Below are 23535 nucleotides of genomic sequence, written 5' to 3' on the forward strand. Positions count from 1 at the left end.
CTAGGACACAAGCTGGGACATGGGAATCAAGTGATAATAGAGCTGTAGGTGTCTGAGAGGAGTTTGGAGCCCAAAGCCAGCACTGACGGGTGTTCAGCCAGCCAGCCCGTGACTAACTCGCACTGTAGATCCTCTTTGGCAGACGGGAGGCAAAGCCTGTGGATCAGAAAAGGTCCCTCAAGCTTTTGAGTGCATCCCTGCAAGTTGGGGCTGAGGCTGGCGCACAAAAGATTGCAAGAAAAGCGTGCCCTGCAGCTGCCCATGCTGTTTCTTGTTACGCTGGCATTCAAAAATGCCACTATAACATGATTTTCAAAGCGTTAAGCTTTGAAAGAAAGCTGTTGTGCTTCCCTTACTCACCCTCTTGTTCACGGAGCACATGGACAGTGGAAGACTGTACCGAAGGAGAGCAGAAACAAGGAAGCTGGGAAAGCTGCCAGCATCCTGAACCTCTAAATCACATCAGCCATATGTCGGAGATTAATCAGGCGTCTTAACACTGGAGGGTTGATGCAACACAATTATGTTTTATGGGCCTCTCACTCTCTTATGTTTGATTTTTTTTCTAGCCAAAGGTGGATGCAAATGTTGAGGCCAGGTGGGCACAGCAGGTTAGCGTGCTCTGCAGCTTGCCTGCTCTGGTTTGGAGTGAGCAATGTTCATTTCTGCTCAGACAATTTTTTTTCTTGCCCTCTCTGCCCAGAAAATTTTCAGCAATTATAGATTCAAGGATAACAGTTCGGCTTGCTGGGACTTTTGCATTTTACAAGTGCAAAGTTGCCTGTCCAAAAATAAATAAAATGCATTTAATAACAACAAACCAACAACAACTCCTCCCCCAAAATACAGAAGCAGGTCGGTCAGTGACCTGTGCTGCTTGTTAAGCTCACTGTGAGTTGGAGTGGCTCTGTATGCGCACGCTGGAAGCTCGGACTCTAATGATGATGTGAACCGATGTTTGTTTAGCGTTGCGTATTGAGGCTCGTAGCTGCGTAAGCTCTTCATGCTGGAACTGTTCTGTGACACCTGGAAAGCTGCTGCTTTAATCCAAGGAGTTGTGGATCGTAGCACGTTGCTCATTTTCGGCACGTGGAACGAAGTGCCAAGCGCTGAGCTGGATCAAGGTAGGTGCCTTGCGTGGGAGGCTGAGGAGCGCACCCACAGGGCACCCTGCTCACCCCTCTGGTGGGCTCGGTGGGTGTTAGGGCAGCCGATGTGAGAGGCTCTGGTGGCTTCACATTTTTCCAAGTTCAGCTATCCCAGCAATGCAGACATATTTAACTAGAGAGCAGCTAAATCTCTGGTATTTGCTTCTTTGCATCTCTGTCGGGCTCTCCTCCCTCTGCCTCCCTGAAGTCTCTGGCCGCAGCAGGAGCAGTGGCTCATGCCTGAGGTGTGTCAGCGATAGCTCTGCCTGTGCGCGCGCGCGTGCCTTCGCTTGCATTCGAGACTGATCTTTTCCCACAGCCTCCGGCTGCTGGGCTGAACTGAGCGGCCTTGCCTGTGGGGCTGGAGATGTGGGTGATGGGCAGGGGGATCTCCCTCCCCAGGTGCTCTTAGCTCTCCTGCGCGCCAGGCTGGTTGGCTCTGTTAGCCCCCAGAGCCTGGTCAGCTGGCTCCTTCTTGCTTGTCGTTCTCAGTCCCAAGTTTCTATGGATGTGGATTGCATGTGTTGCGCAGATAATGAAAAGAAAAAAGCTTATGGAAGTGACTAGAAACCCACTGGCTGGTTTGTTCAGGGTTTGCACCTTGCTGTGACTTTGCCCAGACAGGGGCAGACAAGGGGACATGTAGGAAACACCTTTCCACGCCATGCTAAGGATCGAAGGGACCCTGCTTATCCAGGGTCTCTGCAGTGCCCCTGTGCTTTCCAGCTGCCGGAGGAACCCAGCATTTTGAGGTCAGGGCTTGCACCGCTGCTTCTTGGTCTGCTTCTCTCTTTCCCATCAGCAAATGTTACGCCGGCTGATGCAGAGGTTGTGAAAATCGAGAGGTTTTTGCTGAGGAGGAAGATAAAAAGGTCTTCTGGTGACATCAGCAGGATGCAGAGAAGGTGGGAAAGGTACTAAATGCTGTCTGGCCCAGGTGGTGTCCTGGTGGACAACTGCAAAAGGAGGAGTTGTGAAGCTTGAGTAGTGGGGTGGAGTGAATGCAGGAGCCCAGACCCATGGTTTCACCCTGAAGGAGGAATAACAGCTCTTTGTAAATGGTATTGACAGAGCTTCCCAGCACTGGGAGGAGAGGAGCTTTTCTGTAAACCAGAAGGTTGTAGCTGAAGTGAGGGGAAGTGTCACAGCCTGTCCGCAGCTGCTGGTGAGAATCAGGACGTAAGCCAGGAGCCTCTGGCTCCTCCTTGGATGCCCACTCTGCTCTTCCAAGGTTCTGGTGCTGTCTTTCAGACCCATAAACTGGTCTGCTGTGGGACTCAAGTTTAATAGCTGCTGTTCGAACCTGCTTAATGCAAAGCTGTCTGCAGAGTGGTGGCAAGCAGAGAAGAGCAAACGGCTTATGTGGCTACCAAGTGTGCGTTTCCCAGGGAGCTCCGAGCTGGCGAAGAGATGCTCTCCTAACCCTGGCCCCTGCACGTTTCTTGCCATCTCGTTATTCTGAATCAGTCTACTGAACTCTCGCTGCTTTTCATAGAAAATGGCTCAAGAGCTGAGTTGATCTTCTCCTCTGGGGTTTTTCCATGTATACAACACATTTCTCCCTGGCTCAGTTTCTTCCACGAGTGAGACACACTGAGGGCCCCCCAGGTCTTGCTGAGCTCTCTAGATGGCCATGTTCCCTCTCCTCGCTGTTTAGGCAAGTTAAAAATATTTAATTATCATTAAATGCTTTCTGCAAGAGAAGATTGCTGTGCTATTAAAACCGGAACGGACATGACTGGGGAGCAAATGAACATTTTCAAAGAAAGGGTCTGAACATGCAGCGCGTGGACCTGAAATAGGTCCCTCCCGCAGAAAGGCCCCAGGTGACCCATCGCTTGCCGGCGCAATTACCAGAGTCTTGGCAGCTGGCAAGATCAGCAAATGGGGTTTATGTCAGAGCTTGTTACCTTAATTTGGTTAATTGTAGAGCAGAGTGCAGTTGAACAGCCAGTTCAAATCAGGTTTCAGATCTCTGGGGTGCCGGGCACGGGCAGGGCATTGCCTAGAGAGCAGTGGTGGCTGCGTGGGCTGGGGGAGGGCAGGGGAGCCGGCAGGGTGGGCAGAGCATGGCTTCGCCCAGGGTGCGCTCGCTGGCAGACCTCTTGCTCTCTGGGAGCGGTTGGGGCCGTGCTTGGCAGCCTCACCTACAGATCTGTAACCCTAGTTTGATCCAAAGTCTGTTGGGAGCCTTGAATTGCACATTGAGGCTTGAAAAAGATGCAGTGTCTGGGACGGAGGCTCGTGCCTCCCTTTGGAACAGCAGTTCCTAGGGGCGTTTGTACTAGAGGAAGGAGGTAAGAATGACCCTGCTGGACCATCTACCCAGTGTCCCCAGTCTCCAGCTGGGGCCAGTAGCAAGCATCAGTGGGTAAGTGCAAGAACAAGGGGGACTCGTGGTGCTCCCTGGATGCTTTCTCAGCCTCCAGTGCACCTCTGGGTCTTCTGCACCAGATGAGGTATCTTTGTATGATGATTCCTCCTCCAGGGATCTGTTTAACGACTACTTGAACCTCTGTCTAATTGTGTGGGGAGCTGCTAAAGAGCGTCAGGTGGACACCTGAGAATATGAGCTTGTATCTCCTCCTGCTCCAAGGGAACATCTTGGCTCCTCTGGTTATTTGTGTTCTGACATGTTGCTAAATCCATTTTACCATGGGAGCATAGAGACATGAAGTTCAGCGATGTGCAGCAATTTTTTGGAGAGCTACAACTCTTGATAAGCGAGGCAGGGAGAAGGCAGCGAAGTGTCAGCTCCTCAAGTGTTGAGGAGGAACGAAAAGTCCCTTCCTTCCTACCTCGTCTCCTCTCCTGGCTGCCTCCACGTTGACTTGCCACTCCTTTGCCGGTAGCTGCATTTCAGTGCCAGTGCTTCAAAGAGATGTGTTAGGTGCATGCTGCGGCAGGTTCAGGGAAGAGGTGTGCGAGTAATTAGTTATGTTGCACCCATCCATTCCTCTTACCCGCCACCCCCAACCACAGCATAACAAAATGCCAGGCTTTGGTTTTAATTTCTTTGCTTCAGTGCTGCTCCTGTAGCGGTCCCGCGCTGCCTTTCCTTCCTCTTTTGTTCATGTTTCCTGGAAGGCAGGCAGTCCTGACACACAGCCAACGTGTCTGGACAGCCCAGCAGGCCACCCACTTGGGCTGGGACCCTTCCTTGCCCACAGGCTGAAGATGCCCCTGGTTCCCAAGCAGGGGGCATACCCTGAATCCAGGCATCTGGTTTGGGGCTGGGTCCCACCGATGCTCTGCTCCCCTCCCCTCCCGGCCAGCTGGGCGAGGGTGGCAGCTCAGCCCTTCCTCAGCAGCACCAGCACACGGTTTCTGTGTGAGGTTTGGGAAGGCAATAGAGTGAAACCTGCAGATGCTTCAGAAAAAGGAACATTTGGCCTGAGAGCTTTTTGCCTGTGACAAACAGAAAGAGGCTTGGTGGAAGCCAGTGCCCGGTTCTAGGCAAGAAGTGGAAGTGCGAGCCCACGGCGTGATGCTGCTTGTGCCCTGGCTGCTCCCGGATCGCAGCATCCTCCTGACGTCCAGGTGGGAGCCAGGCTGCTGGCAGATCGTGGACAGACCTTTGAGAAGAGAGGTCCCGAGAGGTGTTTGAAAGGCCTGGGGAGCTCTCCTGCTCTCCTAGTCTGTTCATCTGCCATTCCAGTAGCTAATTACGGTCACTGTTAACAAAAAGTGTATCTTATTCCCATAACAAAAGACCTGGAAAGAACTAGGCTGGTGATTATTCAGAAGGGGCAGAAAATAAAGTCGGGAAAGCTGAGCCCGAGGGACCCAGCAGAATGTGATACTGTGCACACCCGCCTCCTGCTCAGCCTTTTTATTCACAGCCAGTCCAGGGCATTAATGCTAAATTAAGATTATATGACTGAACGTATAAGCCAGGAATTAAGGTTAAACTCACAATGTTGTATCAGTCTCTCTGCATTTCCTGGCTTTCCTGTTACACTCTGATGCGCATTTTCTAACCTTGCTTTTTAAAAACAGTTGGTGCATGTTGCTTAAGGAGATTCACCAGCTGAAGGGGCATTAAATACAACCAGCATATCCCAAGGTAGATTCAGAAGAGACCTTCCTAGCGCAAGGAGGTTCTGGAGAGAGAGGGGCATGGTGACACCAATGGGGAACTGCAGCCTGCAGTGGGATCTGGGCACGCAGAGCCTCGCAATGTGCTGGACGTAACTGCACGGGGTTTCCCGGACCCGATTGCCCAGTGCAAGAGCTGCTCCTGTGGTCCCGGCTCTTTTGCAGCTCACACCCACAGCATTCCCTTGCAAATGGGATAGTGACAGGTCATGGAAGAAGGCAGAGGGCTGCTGCTTTCCGGGGTATCTCTGTGAGCAGAAAGCACCTTGCGCCCCATGTTAGGGAATATCTTTTTTGACCTGGTTAGGACTCAGCAGGAGCAGGAGGGAGAAAGTTGGTGAGGGGAGCAATGCCCACGATGGAAAGGATGGGGACAGAGCTGGAGGGTCAGGTAGAGGAGGTGAAAGACAAGATGTAGCTCTCCCACGCACACAGGGCAGTTCTGTATCACCGGCACAGATGCGGAGCAGTCCCTTGGGATGCACCAGCAGACCAATAGCGTGTCAGGAAAATCTGCCTTTCCCACCACCAGCAAGGCATTAAAAGGCCCGTGCATCTGCATTTGTTACTCAGCCTCTGCAGAAGTGGCTTTTGGTGGTATAGGGGAGTGAAAGGTCCCAGCATGAGATGGGAAAGAGAGCCCATCCAGAGGGAAAACGCCTGGTGTGTTAGCATCCCTCTCCTTTCCCCATATGCACGTGTGGGGTACCTTGCACTAAGAGATGAAGGGTTAAGCTCCAGGCCCTGCTGACTGCCATGTGATGCAGTTGCTCCAGCGATTAGCAGAGATCTGTGCCCTAAGAGGAATCACATGGGCTTCGACAGGTCTCCCTGGATGAAAACGTGCCCTGCCAAATCCTGCCTCCCTCCCTCCCTGCTTCGGTCCTCACCGAGGGGCGCGCTGGGTCTGGGAGGGGAGCGTGGCTTCGCCATCGCAGGCTTACACCCAGGCTCCACATCAAAAGGTAGGGAACAAAACAACTGCAGAGCATTTTAAAGCAAAATAAATAAACCCTTGGCTGCTCTGAGAGAATTCTTACCAAAGGTACAATCGAGTTGTCTATTTATGGCTCTCTGTTTCAAAAGCAGGTACATAACAGGAACTTTTGATATTCAAGCCCTAAAGAGGCTAACTTCTGACATTCAAGCCCCCAAGAACCTGACTTCCCACAATCAAAGGGATTGCCACAACCTTCTGCTTTATCAGGTGGCTGGTGGGACTAGAGGAAATCCTGGGTTTCTGCTTTACTGGGTGGCTGGTGGAAGTGGAGGAAATCCTGGGGTTTTATCGAATGAAAGCAGCTTTCAGTTGAGAGGACAATGTGACAATATCTGTTTGCATAGCATCTTCCAGCAGGAAGGTACCCAGAATATTTTCTTTGCAGGGAGAAGAGATGGGGGAGATTACCTCGATGATAGCACGTTGCAGTGTGAGAAAGTTTTGAGGGCTCAGTAATGGCCAGTTGCTTGAGACGAGTGTATTTGGGGCTGATTCTTCGGTGCATTACTCCCGATGAATTAAGCACTGTAAAACTGGATAAATTAGCCCAATACTAATATGTGCCCATGCTCCCTAGCATAACCCAAAGTGCATCAGCATGACAATTATCCTAAGAGCAGCTTTTGCCTCCAGGTTTCTTTGTTTCAACACCCATAAAGGCCCTTGGGGTTCACAGTCCATCTACATTGATCCTTTCTTGGTTTTGTTTTGTGCAGGTGACGTGACAAGCCTGACTCCTGAGCGCTCCTTCGAGGGCACAAAAGTAGGCGTGGGGAACATCGTGTTAGCTTTGTACAGCGGTCTCTTTGCCTATGGAGGATGGTAAGATACAGCCCTCTATATTTTTTTAGTGCTAAATATTGCAGTCCATTCCTTTTGTCCCCAGATTGTGTTTGGAGGAAGAGCGTGGTCCAGGATATTCCATTCTTCACGTAACCAGGGCAGTGAGGTAGATGCTTTGGGTTTGCCTAGTAATGTTTTATTGTCATACTTCACACCGCATTTCCAGCCGGGACATAGAAGCACAAAGAAGTGGAGGTGATCATGGGATTTTGGAGGCAGCAGATGATGGGTGATGATGCACCGTGATGCTTGGTGCAGCTCCTAGGTGTGTTAGGGGAAAGCAGCAGGGTTGGGTTTAGCTAGCAGAAGAGAGATGTGCTACGTGCCAGTGGACTGACTTTGAGCACAAAACTGAAGCTCCCAGAGGGCTGTTTTGGCAGTCGCTTTGAGCACTTGCAAGCACAAGGAGCCTGCTCAGCTGGCTGTGAGAACACCCGGTTGCAGCTGTCCTTATTGCCTGGAGGGACGGCCCTGTCACTCGTGGGTCCAGCTCTTCACCTGCAGTCATCCCCCTCCCTTGCAAGGAAGCTGGCAGCATGGTGTGCTAGATCCATCGGCACCATCCAGGGCTTGTGCTTCACAGGTTTTGTGCTGGGGGTCTTGGAGTGGGCATCAGCCATCACAAGTTTTACCACAGATGTCAGTCTCGCAACCCCTCCTGAAATTCCCCTGCAGATGAGTGAGATGAAGGGCTTCATTTATTCCATGGACTAACCAGAATTAACTGCCGTTCTTTTTAAATTACAGGAATTACTTGAATTTTGTTACAGAAGAGATGATAAATCCCTACAGGTAGGTGTGCGTCCTGTGATAACTTCCCTGGGAGGGAATCCTGTTGTTCTTGGGAAGCCTTTCCTCATGTGTGTAACAGGGCTTGCTAATCAGCCCAGAAGCCAAGGCCTTTTTCTGGGGAAATAGAAAAGAAGATAAATTAATGGCATTGTTCCTCCCTGTAACAGGGGAAGGGGAAGAATAATCTCTGTATAAGGAGGGCTGTTGCTTACACTGCTTTCCTGTACTGCTAATGTTATCAGTGTTAGAAAGTCCTGCTTCCTTGCCATGGCCTGCTCGTGCCTTTCAGGGTTATGCAGGGGACTCAGTGAGATAAGGATGTGCAACCCTAAAGCAGGACATCACCGATGAATCAGTTTTGCTCATAGGGAAGGTGCCTATGAGGCACTTCTGAGATGAGCTTTGGGGTCACTTGTGCAAGAACCCATTCCTGGCTGGCCCTGGCAGTGATTAGTGCCTGCTGGGAAGCATAAGATTTGATATGCCTTTTCCTTCACAAATACAGTTATAAAAAGGTTTTTGCACTTTGCAATTACTTTCATGTCTTCTGAATGCAGTCATGGTATTTGACTCTCTCCTCCTGTGGCTTTGAGCTCCACTAGACCAATTATACATGGCATCAAGCAGGGTTTCCTTTTTCAGTTTCCGTTCGCAAATGAAGTTAAAAATATTTGGAAAGGCAGATTTGTACCAATGCAGCCTTGTCTTTATAGACCTGCTCAGACTGTGTCTGAACACATTTTCTTTGAGTTTCCTTAGTCCAGCCAGCTGCAGTTAGAGCCTAACAACTGCATGCTAAATCCCAGATCTTCCCATCTCCTGCAAGAAACCCACCAGCACAAATGATTCTCCTTTGTCCAGAAGAGAATACACGTGTTAATGCCACTGGCTAGCAAGAGACATGGGTGTGTGTGTGTGTGTATTTTTAATTGCCTTTGCAGTGAGCTTGGATTATTGCTTGCCCAGACAGCCAGAGTTTCTCCATGCAAAAAGTCCCTTCTGCCATAATCCTTCACTCTACATCTGTCAGTCTCCAGGTTGTTGCTGTGGGGGCATCTTCTGCTCCCCCAGGGGAGCAGTGTGCGGCTGGGAAACCGGACGTGCTGCAGAGTCAGAGGAGCAAAATGGCTCAAGCAAACTTTCAATGAGTACAGGAGGGCTGCAGCATGAGCCACCGATCCCTGGCATCAACAGCTCTTCTGTGAGCTGCAGCGCTCCATTACAATTTGTATTTTCTTCCTAGAAACCTGCCTCTGGCTATCATCATCTCACTACCTGTAGTCACTTTGGTTTATGTGCTGACAAACTTGGCTTACTTCACGACCCTGTCGACAGACCAGATGCTGATGTCCGAGGCCGTGGCTGTGGTAAGATAGGTGCATTTCTGACGCGACTCATCTGTTTTCCAGGGCTGGTTATATCAGACTTACAATCTCTGGATACATCTTCTAGTTCATTCCAGGTTGATCACAGCTGCTTACAAAAAAGCTGATGTTTGACAGGAATTAAAGAGCATCTGTGATGGGAGCAGGGAGGAACAGCGTGATACCCAGGGGGATTAATCCCAGACAATAGGAAGGGTGGGCAGTCAGTTAGCACTGCACTTGTAAACATGCAGGGCTGCTGCTGGCCTCATGACTTCTCATCAGTTACCAGAGCATGATATTTATGGGGAAAGGTCATTCAGTCAGTACTGAACTTGATTGTTCTCACTCTGTATCTTCCTTGTTTTAATTAAGACAGAAAAATAATACTTCTATTAATTAAAATGCCATTGCAGTCAGAAATCTGATTGCTTCAGAAGCGAGCAGCATGGTATGACCTTGCAGTCTGAGCGTGACCAGGACTGTTCAGTGCTTCAGGAGGAGTCTCACAGTCCAGGATAAGCTGGTCTGGGCCATTCAGGTGCTCCATCCTTTGGGTTAGTACCAAGCTCCGGCTCCAGCCTGCACCTATGCAGTACTGAATTACTGGAGATGCCAGCCTGTGTCGCGTTGCTCTAGTTGGGTGCCTTTGCAAGACTCACAAGCAATGTAATAAAGGCATAAAACTGCAGTGAAGCAGTGCGGGGTCAGTTTGTGATAAAAAGCTACAGCTCCAGGTCACTGTTTTTCTAAGGGGCTGTGTCCCAGGTCCTTACTCAGCAGCTGGCAACATCTGCCTCGCAGTTTCCGTTTGGTCTTGAACTTTTGGGTAGCCATTCTGATAAATGTGTGTGAGAGAAGGGCTCGCTGCTGATTTTTTTTGCAATTCTACAGTATGCTTTTTCAGGAAGGAGGAGCAGCAAATGGCAATATGGAAAACTCTGTAACAGCTTCAGCTCTAAGCCATGTCATTTGTTCAGATTTCCACAAATATTAAGTCTTTGTAGGCAGCTGTGAATTCTTTCGGACGCTCTGGGTGTGACAGATCTGTCTTGTTGCCCCCATTTAGGATTTTGGGAACTATCACCTTGGCGTCATGTCCTGGATCATACCCGTCTTTGTTGGTTTGTCGTGCTTTGGATCCGTTAATGGATCTCTCTTCACTTCTTCCCGGTAGGTTTCTTGCTCAATTTTGTGGGTTTTGTTTACGAGTCGTGCTTAATGCCTCTTCGTTTGGAGCTGTCCTCCAAAGAGTGGCTGTGGGTAGACACAAAGTCTAAAGGATCTGGAGGCCATGTGGGGAATGCAGAAAAAAAAAGTGAGGCTTTAAAACCATATCCAGTTTAAAGGAAAACCTTTTAGTGATCTTAGTCTTCTATTCCTCAGGCAAAATCCTGTTGAAGTTATTAGAACATAAACACAGGTTTGGGGCTCAGTGATGTTGCCCAAGAAAGTGGTGTAATGAAAAGCAGAAACTTAAGAAACTTCAGGGCTGAGAATCCCTCCAGAAAGCAGAGATAAGATGGGCCAGAACAGGGACTGAGATAGTTCCAGCTCTGACACACATCTCCCAGGTTGTCTTAGGAAAGTCACTTAATTCCTCTCTGCAAAGGAGGATATAAATACATTTTTTTTATTACACTCTTCATCTGTCTCCAGCCTTCCTTCTAGGACAGGGACTTTCCACTGTGTATGTGCAGAGCAGTCTGTGCTGGGGGCTGCTCCTGGAGGGCCCACTCCTGAGCCAGCGACTGGCAAAAGGGCACAGCTGGCATTGTGCAAGGCACTACCAGGGTGGAGAACGTGTGCGGAGCCTGGGCATCTCAGTCTTGCTGCCTTGACACTCTCTAGGCTGAGCCTGGGCTGTCCCCACTTGTTTTGTGCTGAAGACAAACCCCAGCCCGGGGCATAAGGTTGCAGAGGTGATAATTGTTCTGTCTCCTCCCCCCAGGCTGTTCTTTGTGGGGTCCCGAGAAGGACACTTGCCTTCAATCCTGTCTATGATTCACCCCAGACTTCTCACTCCTGTGCCATCCCTCATCTTTACGGTAAGTACCTGGGTCTGTGGTGGTGAGTGTTGACCTGGTATTGAAAAATAGTAGGATCCCATCCGAGCGGTTGGAGGGGGACTACTTGGGCACCACCTCCAGACACAGCCACTACTGCATGTACCTAAAGGAGGGGATGGACCCTCCTCCTCCTCATATCCTCATATTTCACTTCTGTTTTGAAATTGCTTCAGGCAACTAGTTCTTCTAAAATACCTGTATTTAGTGCTGTAACATACATGGCTCCGCCAACTCCCTTTACTAATGGCTTTTTATTTTTTGGATGCAGTGCATCATGACCCTGCTCTATGCCTTCTCCAACAACATTTTCTCAGTCATCAACTTCTTCAGCTTCTTCAACTGGCTCTGCGTGGCTCTGGCCATCATCGGCATGATGTGGTTGCGTTACAAGAAGCCAGAGCTGGAGAGGCCCATCAAGGTGAGAACAGTGTGGTAATTGCATGGTTCTCCCTGAGCCCCTTCTCACCAAGTTCAAGTATGGCTGTTTGTCCTGTATGGAGGAGGGACTGGGGTTGCAAGCATGCAGGGGAAATGTTGTGTAGTAGCTAACACAGGTGTTCCTGCTGCATGGAATTTGCTAAATGCAGATCAGGGTGGGAGGACGAAGAGCTGCCGTGGCCATAGGGACATCAGCCTGAAGGAGACTCTGAGTGTCAGAGATGCAGCGTGTTATGGTGGGGTAGCCCAGTAGGAAGCTCTCGATGACTAACATATTCCCCAGGACAAATTACTGGCTGTGGCTCTCAGTGAAACACTCTGTACCATCACAGAATTAACTTTAAATAGTTTTTTAATAAAGCAGACAAACCCACGCCTGCCGAGATGAGAACTTTGTTCTTTTTGTCCTTGGCCAGCTTGGCAGTACTGCGTCCATCTGGGAGGAGGCCAAGATCATGTCAGCCACAAGCGTGTCTGCCTTCCTTAAAGGCATGTTTCTCACTCATCCCGCAGCACACGCAGGTCTCTGCCAGGCAACAGGCAGCCAGACAGAAACAAACTCTCAGACCTGTACCAGTGCCTTCCCAAAGGAACTCTTGGCAGGATGTTTCCTTTGTTTTTTGTTTTTTCTTCTAAGACCTGGGCTGCTCAGAGCAGCGTAGCCGAGTCCCCTGAGAAACCGCTGTGAAGATGCTATGGCTTGTGCTGTGGTTGCTGCTGAATTTGATGCTGTACAGGTGCTTTTTATAAGGAATCATTCAAGTATGGAATTGGGGTCAAAAAAAAGGGTGCTGAGAAATGCTCACGGCTCTTGCAAGCCACATCTTTGTGCTTTGTTTTACTGGTTTTAAAGGAACGTGTTAGGTGTTAACCTAACATCTGCTTTTTCTGGGGCTGATAAAGAGCACTGCCTATATCGATACCTTCCCCATGGCAATTCAAGGTCATGGTCCCCTTGTTCAGAGCACTGGGACAGACAGGAGCACCATCCATATAGGGGTCCCTGGTGGAACATGAACTTCTTCCCTCACCGGGCTGTACAGCAAGATAAACTTCCCTGGAAAGTGTACCCTGTTCCCCTGATACAACTTCTAACCTGTTCTTTGGGTCCTTATTTAGGTGAACATCTGCCTGCCCATTTTCTTCATCCTGGCCTGCTTGTTTCTCATTGCTGTTTCCTTCTGGATGACGCCGAAGGAATGTGCGATTGGCTTTGCAATCATCTTCAGTGGGATCCCTGTTTACTTCTTTGGGGTCTGGTGGCAAAACAAGCCCAAGTGGGTTCTCCAAGGCATCTGTAAGTATTAGCAGTGAAAAGCAAGGGTGCAGCCTTGGCTTTTCCTCCAAAAATAGCAGGTTTTCGGTGAGCATGCTACAGCTAGTAGCTAGTACCGGCTCTCCTTTGTGTAGTGGCGGCTTCCAATGTCTTGGCTCAGATCAGTTCTTCTTTAATGGTAACAAGTTTTAACCTGATGATTACTGTATCTACTAAGCACCCAAAACGGACCCTGACTTGTGATAATAGCTAAGTTTGGGCCAAATACCATGTCTGTATTTTTTTTATCTTGGCAAACAGGTTGTTATGCAGTGGAGCGTAATATCCTGAGCACATTGCTGCCTTTCTTCTGCCTCCTGTAAAAGCGCAGGTCAAGCCTTTTCTCACCAGAGAGTCCCTTTCTAGTGGGGTAGGAAAGGAAAAGAAGAAACAGCCTAACGTTCTGAGCACAGTTGGCCTCAATTTGACTGCTGAAAATGCATAATTAGTCCCAATCCATCGCTTAGCCAGCGCTAACGTTTCTGGTCCTGTCAAAGCCCTCCTTGGCATCAAAATGTGGCAGCAGGGCAGAGGGAGAGGAAGATCCTTTTGACGTTTTCTCTTATTCTCTTACAAGGTTTTTTTTTTTAGCTACCTTCCTACAAGTTTTTCCAACAGCTGATGCTACACCACAGTGTGTTTTGAAGGGACAGAGAGGCTGTGCTTGGCACATGTAACCTCTGTCTGAACAACTGAATCAAGAAAGTCAATCCGTGTTGTCCAAGTAACTAAACTCTACCATCTGCCTCCTAGCTCTCATACAGCAGGCTGACCTAGAAAAGCAGACAAGTAGAAATGCCCAGCCTTAGCTGGATGCTTTTTATGAAAAAGAAAAAGGCTTTCAACAGTGCTCAGCAGCACTTGTTATTCTTTCCCCCCATCTCTCTCTCTCCCTCTCTCACACACTCACTTTTTCATTCTGAGTATTAGGCTCAGTTCCTGGAAAAGCCATTTTTGCAGTGCTTGGGTGGCAAATTACCATATTGATTGTTTACCACCATCAAAAGCTTTAAGGAGAATATAGAAAATATTCTGGGAACATTTTGCGGGAATGATGATCCTGCAAATGTCCAGTTAGAAACATATGAACTTTAAACACATATATATTAATATATTGCAGGTAATTTGATCACCTCCAACTGATCTGGGTTTGACTTTGCGTGTATTTAGAATTAGTGCTAGCTTTACCTGGCAAGGCTATCTTGTGATCTCCAAACACACAGCAAAGCAGCAGAAAGCACAGGTGTGTTTGGATACCAGCTACCAGAACTAATGGGTGGAAAAATAAAGTTACTTCAGTTTAGCACCTTTCCTGTGCAAACTTGCATTTGAAATGCTTCCTTTACTCCTCACCTGCTCTGTGCAGGGCAGTGGCCTCTGCCTTCTGGCAGGTTTTCTGCCTAGGTTTTGCCCTGGGTACTTGAGCCTTTAAGGAAGCTATGTGCACATAGAGCCGAGGTCTCCAAAATTGGAAGTAAAAGCATCAGGTTTTTATATTTTCTATGCCCTTTTGTGCTGTTGTGCCTGAGTCAGTTTTGTCTGCTTGTAGTTATGGCATTTAAACATAGTTACCCTATCACCACACAATTAGAAACTGCTGTTGGGAGGTACCAGAGGCTCTCTTGGGGCAGTACTGCACCCTTGCTGCAGGAGCAAATCTCCCAGTGTTACACATTGAGGTTCTGGGCATGAATAGAGAGTAGCCCATGGCTTATTTGCTTTCAAGTCTTAAATTGTATTTGGACTAATCTTGCTCAGAATCACAGTGGGGAGGCAAATGGGTCAACCTTTCAGAGGCAGAGCATCATGAACCAAGACCAAGATACATGTTGGGCCCCTGCGTGCGATTTCTGACCTGTACTTTGCTTTCTTCCCTGCAGTCTCTGCAACAGTCCTGTGCCAGAAGCTGATGGAAGTGGTTCCACAAGAATCATAAGCAGGAAAAGCAGAGACATTCAGCTCGAGGAAACGCACAATATTATTTTAAGACAACACAAGGAGAAAATGCTTCTGATCCCTCGTAAACGAAACCTAGGCACTGGAGCAGCCCGTTGGAGCTCTTCGTGTCTGACAGCACGCCCCCAGCTCTGCCTTGCCTCCTCCAGCCCCTCCATCACCACCCTTTAGCCTGGCAGATGAGCAGCCCTGAGATGAGAAGTTCTTGGTACGAACGTGGGTCAGAAGGAGGAATTCCTGCTGGCAGCTTCAAAGGGGTCCTGCCTATCCGGCAGCAGCGAGTCCAATTAGCATCTCTGTGTGTGTGTGATACCGAGAGCTGTACTTCAGTTCCATGTAGGCTTACTGGGCTTGGGTCTGGGATCCCTCAGATGATGGCAGATCTGCTTGCAAGCCTGGTTTGAGTGTTTCCAGCCTTACAAACGTGCCTGGGGCTGGGGCTGGGACTGTCACAGAGCTGCAGGGTGGTTCTGAGCCTGGCCCTCCTGCCTTACCTAGTCAAGGGAGGGTGGTTGGGAAGCAAAGGTTGGCTGAAGATGGCTCATGTGCTCACACACACACAAACTCATACCAAAATACGTGCTGCTGGATGCTTTGACTCTGTCCACTGGAGTGACTTAGGTGAGACAAGGCAGAGCAGTGTCAGGGTCAGACAAATGATGTGGAGAGGCCTCATCTGACTTTCATTGCGTTCCTGACTAGAGCACTCAGGGTCCCCTGCCACTGTCTGGCTTTAAACTCTCAGATCCAAGCCATCTCCCTGCTACTGAGCCGGTCCTCTGGGATGCTTTTCACCAAACGTCCATCCCATGGCCCTGTGAATTAGCACTGGGGCAGGTGCAGGCCTGAGGGTGGAGTTCCTCCTGATAAACCCAGGAAATTGCAATTATCAGAAGGCCAAGTCCTTGGCTTGCTCACTCCATGTTTTTCCGCAGATAAGCTATTGTCCAGCATGGGATGAGCAACACCATGCTCTCCAAATGGCCCTGTTCATTGCCTGCAGTGTGATTCGTGTTTTCCCCTGAACCATTTGCAAAGAGAAAATAAGGGTGGGATTCCCTTAGCTCATTCCCTGGGGTCTGTCTGTGCATTGCCTGTTGCCATGCCCTCCGTTATGCTGTGTCTCTTCTAGAACGTGCAGTGGAGATAGGACCAGCTGGATCTGGGGGCATAGTAAAGGGCAGATGTCCCCGGAACGGCTGGAGCCTGGCTTTAATCTTGGGCTGCTGTAGATGGTCTGTTTGGCTCTAAGAAGTAGGGCCTGGGGGCCTCGGAACTGCAGCATTTGGCTTGGTGAGATGCCCCCACCAACACCCTCCCATTCAGGGAGTGGTCTCTGAGCATAAAACCCACAATCCGCATGTGAAATCTTGTTTTGCCGTTGTGGGTGGTGCAGTCCCATCCCCTGACCCCACCCCAAATGTCTCTAGTTCCCGAGTAGCCAAAACTGTCCTCTTAGGAACACATTGCTTCATTTGGTCAAAAGCATCACCTTTTCAGCAAAACTGCAGTTCTTGAACAATTTGCTTATTACGCCTCTGCGCTCAAGGTGATAGTTGGAAATCAAAAGCATCTTTTTCCCCATAAGGGAGCTGCTTCAGTCTCTGCTACAGATCTTTGTGCTTGTGCTTTGTGCAAATGGGTTGTTGAACTACTTTTTCTCCTCAATATTTTTGTAACCTAAGCCGTTTGGAAGCTGAGATCCTCCAAAAGCTAATGCTTTCTACTGGATTCTCCTTGTAGCATAGAGTTATTTTGGATGAAGAGGCATTAAGGACACCAATGGTACTAGCTCATGCTTTGTCCTGTTAAGAAGTTCCTTAGCAAAAAAAAAAGTGTGTGTTCTAGCAGGTGGCAGCTTCTGTTCAAGTGTGTGTGACAATGACCGTGCCTATGTCAGCGAGTATCTATGTGCAGCTTTTTGCTATTGCTTCATCAGCCACGCGTCTTTACTTTGAGGCAGTGCAGGAGGAACGGGCGAGACAATCATCACGCTGAAAAACTTTGCTGTCAGGTTGCTTATTCAATGGCAGCACCATGTAGAGATACCCAGGCCAGCTCAGGTGCCACTTCATGTGTTTTAGCGTTGAGCTTTCCGGGAGCTAAGTTAACCTGTGGAGAGTTGCAGCTGGTTTGGGTGCACCTACAGTGCAGAAGAACCCAAAGTTTATGGCCAGTGCCTGGCTGTTCAGGGACCTACGTGCAATGAATTGGAGCATCTCCGATCCAGTGCCTGCGGAGAGGCGTTTGCATAAATAAGGTCATGAACCATAAAACCTAAACTCAATTTTTGGAATCCTCGTCCAGCTGAAGGCTGAGATGTTTTGGCAGGGTAGTGATGGGAAATTGCTGCTTATGCTGGACCTGTGTCATGGAGCGAGAACCTCAGTCTGTCACCTTCCACTTGGTCTGCAGCTTTTTTGGCTGTAGCGGTCTCAGAGCCAGCTTCCTGCAGGGCCTGGGTTCAGTGGAGGGACTCAGTGCTAGCAGATACCAGCAGAATTATTTGTGATGCAAAGAAAGGGATTTTAGCTCTCATCCACCTCAGTCCAACATAAATTAGCACTCAAGTCCCATCCACAGAGCACTCAGAAATGGGTCCAAATCTCCCAGAGGTGTGGGGTTACTTGGTTTGGACACATCTTTAAACGAGTTTCATCAGTGATGAAGACCATCACTACATTATATCCTCTTGGTAAACCTTTCACACTGGTTTTGACAAGGAGATGTCACACTGAGAAATATTTTTTTATTAATTAACCAATCTTAATTAAATCCTTAACTCGCTTGCTGGCTCTTTATGAATATTCATGATTTTTCACTTGCTGCTGAAAATCTTTCTCTTGTACTAACCTGCTGGCTCTGGCATTGATACCATATGTTTCATGGTGATCTTGCCAGCATCTCCCTGGCAATAGAGCTACAGGAAGAAACTGAACCAGGTACCAGCACAGAATGACAAAAATGTTGAACAGCTCACATCTCAATGCTGACCTTTCAAAAACCTGACTTCTTTTATCCCTGATTCATTGACCCCAATAGTTCCCCAGCACCACTAGAGCTTGGTGATACGGCTGTAAGAGGTTGGGTTATTTTTTTCCTGGAGGCTAGGGAGCTAAAGAGTAAGGGGGTAAAACTGAATTTCATTTTATAAAGAAAACAATAAAATAATTTCTCGAGTGGGTGAAACTGATGCTAACAGCATCTGCTGTCCAGTGTGACAGCTTGTAACACAGATCAGCAGACAGGAGTGTCTCCTGCCCTCAGGGGCGTGCCGTGTTCAGCTGGATTTTGGTATGGCAAGAGAGACAGAATACATCCCCATGAAGACTTCCTTGCTGCTTGATTTCCTGAAATGTGGAATGACACGTGTCACAGAGGGTGAAATGAGCAACAGAGACTTCACAGAAAATTTCTTATCTTTCCCAGCACTGGATGTGGCATTTTTTTCTGTTGTTTCTCTGCTTGTGCTCTTTTGAGCCTGTGATCAGTCACATCTGTTGCAAGCCAGCAAGGGAGATAAACCCTTGCCGCAAAGGATACATAGAACCACAGTGACCGTGAGTTTATTTTCCTAAACAGTAGCTACAGTTAAAGGATGTTCCATGTGAATCTATTTCATATGGCAAAGACAGCTGGAGTGGTCATGTCAGTGGAATCATGGAATTGCTTAGATTGGAAGAGACCTTTAAGATCATCAGGTCCAACTGTGGAGCCAAGGCCATGTATTTCTGCAAGCAATGGCAGTGCTGCAGTAGCCCCTTGGTCCTTGTACTAAACCCCCCTTTCAATTATTGCTACTCTTAGCTTGTTTTTAAGTGTTCAGACTCCCAGGCAGTTGGTTGTTGGGGTGTGCACGGAATAGCATCCTGCAGGGGTTGCTCAACAGTAGGGCAGGGGTGTGCAGGAGCTGGGGGCCGGGCACTTCCTTACCCGTTGGGTTCCTCTTTCAGAACAAGAAACCTTCCTGACTGAGAGGGGAACCAGCCCCGCTCAGCCCTGCAAAATCTCCTGGCCAAAAGTCGGGGGGATTTAGGTCATCTTGGGTAGAATGTATTATTATTTTTTTTTAAACTTCCTGCAGTATTTGCAGTGTTTTCCATCTCGGATACCATGTTCTGGTAAACACGCTTTTGTTTTTAATGGCACCCTCTGTGGATACTAGGTTCAAAGGGACTCTGTCACTGTTGAACAAACTTTAACGACCCTTCAACTGGATTGAGGTTTGTAATAAGTGGCTTTGTTGTCCTCCGAGCCCTCTCCCTGTGGGTGGCTCAGGCAGGACAATAAATTGGGCTCCTCCGCTGTGGGTCTGCCCAGGAGCAGAGCCCGTGAGGGGCAGTGGTTTTGCAGCAGAGGTCTTTGCCGTGGCTGCCACTTCCCAACCATGGGGAGGTGTTTGCAGTGACAGAGTCCTGGTCCAGCTGTGGGAAATCACAGGGAAGGCTTCCACTCAGTCTGGGAAGGTACCCGTGCCTTCAGCCGAGACTGCAGTGTTCTTGGGCTTTAATAAAAAATAAAAATAAAAGTAAAAAAAAAAGAAAAAAGGAAATTACCAAATGTCATTACACAACACTCTGGCTGTTTGGGGCTATTCTTGTGGGATGCCAGCTTTTTCATCAACCCGTTGCACAACTCCATTTCTAGTGACATCAAAGGGGAAGGCAACGTTGGCTATTGAGAAAGGGCTGGAACAAAGCTTCCTACTGGAGCTTGGGAAAGGGCAGCCCAGGGGTGGGATGGCTCTGGTTCCCCTGCAGGGCTCATGCTGAGGTCTGCTGGCCAGTGTCGCAACCTCGGCAGAGCCCTGTGTACTGAATCACAGCTTTGTGCTGGCCCTGGGAGCCTGGCGAGCATCTCCAGCTGTGGGCCTGGCCAGCGCGGCTGGAGCCGGCGGTGCCTGGCTGCTGACCAGGGAGCGCAGCAGCCGACTTCCTGCGGTGATGGGAATCTGCTCCCGTGCCTCTGCTGGGGACCTTGCCCAGGCTGGGGCATCCCTTGAGACCTTGGCGCTGAGGGATGCTCAAAGGGCTCTCCATTTCTGGTAGCTTCTTGAGGAGTTACAGCCCGCCAGCCTTATGCTGGTTTTGCCCATACTTGACAAGTTTCTTCCCAGTTTACACGGTCCAAACTGGAACTAGTAGGTGGGATGTGGGGGGGGTGCGTGTGTGCGTGAGATGCTCTGGGCTTGGTGGAACGAAGAGCTCCCCGTTTGGTGCAGATGCTCTCACCCACAAGATGTAGTAGTAGGAAATGTGGCTCGGGTTAGGTCCCCCCTAAGGAACCAATGTCCAGAGGATTATTTCTTTGCTTTTAGCCCCCTGTTCCTTGCGTGAGAAGGGGTGTTGCTTCCTCCAGCTGTTGAAGTGTTAATGAGAAAAAAATTATTTTTTTAAATATTGAATTAATTTTTAAATGGCCTAAAAGAGACTTTATATCTACATCTAAATTGTTCCTGTTGGGTGATGTTCATCTCTGCGCAGGGGCTCTGGAAGCACTCGGATGCTCTCCTGCATCCCAGCCAGCGGGACGTGGCACTGCAGGACCTGGCTGCATCTCCTGCGCTGGGATGAATATCACATGTAGGGAAAAAGTCCTTATTTGTTCAGAGGACAGGGTGAGGTCTGTGTCCCACCTAAATCCATGCAAAAGGAGAATTTCAAGTGGTACCCAGACCTTGCACTGGCCCGCAGAACATAAAGAGGGTGAAATTCACTTGTAGTGAATAATCTGAGGCGTCAGAGATACCGTTCTTCTAAAGTTTGTATTTTTGTTGGTTTTTTAAAAACACAGAAAAAAAAAAGATCTTAACATACAGAAGAAAATCTAGATCTGATTTACAATTTTGTTATATTTGATTGCTTTAAAAATATTTTACTAATTTAAATGTTGCTGTAGATGACTATTTATTTTAAGGGGTAAATATCTTTTAGTCTTAATACTTCTACAGTAAGCGCTGTCTATTTACAACGTTTGTGTTCCTGTCAACACAGCTATTCCACGACTGACTGAGTGCTGGTCAGCCAGTAGTAACTTAATCAAATTGCCTTGTAAAACAAGATGTCTCCTGCAATGGATTTTTTCTAGTATTTCTTGATTCTTTTATGTCTGTGTTTAACAAATCTGTTAAATGTTTGGGTTGTTCTATGTTTTGGGTCATTGTTTTGTTTTTTTTTTTTAACAAAGAAAGCTGAATTACAACTTTCTTGTTGCTGGTCTTTGCCTCTAAAACTTGTCTTTTGCAAAAGGTTGCCTTGTTTATCCCAGATCCACCAGCACCTGAGCCCTGGGATTCCAAGTGTTTCTCTTGCAGATGGGTCTAGAAACACAGCTGAGTGATGACAGCATCTGTTCTTCTGTCACCATCCTCCTTTTTAAAATTCTAGTTACCATTTCTGGGTTTGTATGTGTTAAGACTAAGGGAGTGGGAAAATGGATGAGCTTTGGGCAAGAGGTGGGAGCAGAACATGAATGTCCCAATTCCCAGCGTGTATCTGCATGGTTACATGATGGAGACACTGCTCATGCTGCTGAAAAGCCACTAGCCAAAAGACATCATAGAATGACCGAATGGTTTGGGTTGGAAGGGACCTTAAAGCCCCCCATTTCCACCCCCCCGCCAGGGGCAGGGACACCTGCCATAGCCCAGGCTGCTCCCAGCCCTGTCCAGCCTGGCCTGGGACACTGCCAGGGATGGGGCACCCACAGCTGCTCCGGGCAGCCTGGGCCAGCGCCTCGCTGCCCTCACGGGGAAGAATTTCTTCCTCATCTCTAATCTAAATCCACCCTCTTCCAGCTCAAAGCCACCCCCCTTGTCCTGTCACCACAGGCCCTTGTACAAAGCCCCTCCCCAGGTTTCCTGACAGCCCCTGTAGGTGCTGGAAGCTGCTCTAAGGTCTCCCCGGAGCCTCCTCTTCCCCGGGCTGAACCAGCCCAGCTCTCCCAGCCCGTCTCCAGGGGAGCGGTGCTCCAGCCCTCGGATCATCTTCGTGGCCTCCCCTGGGCTCGCTCCAACAGCTCCATGTCCTGATGTTGGGGGCCCCAGAGCTGGACACAGCACTGTGGGGAGGGGGTGTCAGCAGAGCAGAGGGGGACAATCCCCTCCCTCGACCCGCTGGCCCTGCTGCTTGGGATGCAGCCCAGGGCACAGTTCACTTTCTGGGCTGCAAACACACGTTACCGGGTCGTGTTGAGCTTCTCATCCACCAAAACTCCCAAGTTTTTCTCCTCAGGGCTGCTCTCAATCCAGCCTGTATTTATGCCTGAGATTGCCCCAACCCATGTGCCAGACCCTGCACTCTGCCTTGTTGAACTTAATGAGGTTTACACAGGAACCTGTCTATCAAGGAGGAAGGCATCAGACTTTATAAGGGGATCCTCTGCTGCCATCCCTCTTGCCCATGTCCTTCCATGCAACAGAAGAGGATATTTCAGTGGGAAGAGACCTACAATGATCACCTAGTCCAATTGCTTGACCAATTCAGGGCTGACTGGGTCTGCAGGGGTCCTGGCTCAGGCATACCAGAAAGGTGGAGGCATGAGGGTTGCTTGCAGACTTGCAAAGCTCAGAAGTTTTCCTTCCTAAAGGAGGGGACAGTGCTCAGGCCATTCTTTGGACACACACACACACCCCTACTAGAGGAAGAAATGGGTATGAAATGCTAATGGAGCTCTGAAAGGCTGCAAAGAAAACCCAGTAGTAAAGTGAGACTTCAGTGATGCCTACATAGGCTGAATAGATATTATAGACAAATTTCTTAGTGAATTTTAGGTGCAACAGCCAACCGATGTCTTGAACAATGAGAGAATTCACAAGAAAAAGGCAATTCTTGATTTACTCTCAAGCATTGTGGCTGTTTCAGAAAGTAACACTGGAAGAGAGAATCTGCAGTATTATATGCTCAAGCCCAACGTCCTCGCAAAGCTGAACTCTTCTACCACGGTAACGTTTAACTTTAAATAGATACATGTATATACAAAGGACAAAGTCAAAGACGCAGAAAGGAGAACGCAGTTTCAAGGATAACGTGTGCACCAAGGGGCACAGAGGCTTTCCAATATGGCATTAAAGGCTCTTAGTGGAGGAATTAGAGTAATCTAAGAAAAACATCTCTAAAAGCCAGCATGGCTAAACAGCAGAATAGCCTGTGCTATCAGCCATGTAAAACAGATCATTCAAAAAGTGACAGCTGTGGCCAAAGAAGGAAAACAGAGGAGAGAATAAACTCTGGCAAATTAAATATAAAACCTCAATACGACAAGTCAACAGTACATTCACAACTGGGACGCTGACAGCAGCAGAAGAAGAAGGGCCGTGACGCCTGCAGGAAGCCTGCCAGAGACACAAGTGGGCCCCGTGCTGTGCTGCAAAGCGCTTTAACAGACAGATAAGGCAGTAGCACAGAAACAAAATGAGTTATTTGCATCTGTGTTTGCTACAGGCTTGCTTGGAGAAGTTCCCGTACTGGAGCCTTTCTTACAGGGAGCAAGCCCAAGGAATTCCTCCAGCATC

At 48.8% G+C, this 23535-nt stretch overlaps 1 protein-coding gene across 1 annotated transcript in view; it reads left to right on the forward strand.

The window, feature by feature from the left end:
* Positions 1 to 19551, forward strand: part of SLC7A5 (solute carrier family 7 member 5) — a 39147-nt gene extending 19596 nt beyond the window's left edge. The window contains exons 3-10 of the mRNA XM_040615291.1: positions 6963 to 7068; positions 7837 to 7881; positions 9125 to 9248; positions 10315 to 10418; positions 11197 to 11293; positions 11583 to 11732; positions 12872 to 13049; positions 14948 to 19551. Of these exons, the coding sequence (XP_040471225.1) occupies positions 6963 to 7068; positions 7837 to 7881; positions 9125 to 9248; positions 10315 to 10418; positions 11197 to 11293; positions 11583 to 11732; positions 12872 to 13049; positions 14948 to 15003 (860 nt within the window). The 3' untranslated portion in view covers positions 15004 to 19551. The remainder of the gene's footprint in view (positions 1 to 6962; positions 7069 to 7836; positions 7882 to 9124; positions 9249 to 10314; positions 10419 to 11196; positions 11294 to 11582; positions 11733 to 12871; positions 13050 to 14947) is intronic.
* Positions 19552 to 23535: the final 3984 nt, after the last annotated feature.

The sequence above is a fragment of the Falco naumanni genome, chromosome 15, assembly GCF_017639655.2.
Source record: "Falco naumanni isolate bFalNau1 chromosome 15, bFalNau1.pat, whole genome shotgun sequence".
NCBI classification, from domain to species: Eukaryota; Metazoa; Chordata; class Aves; order Falconiformes; family Falconidae; genus Falco; species Falco naumanni.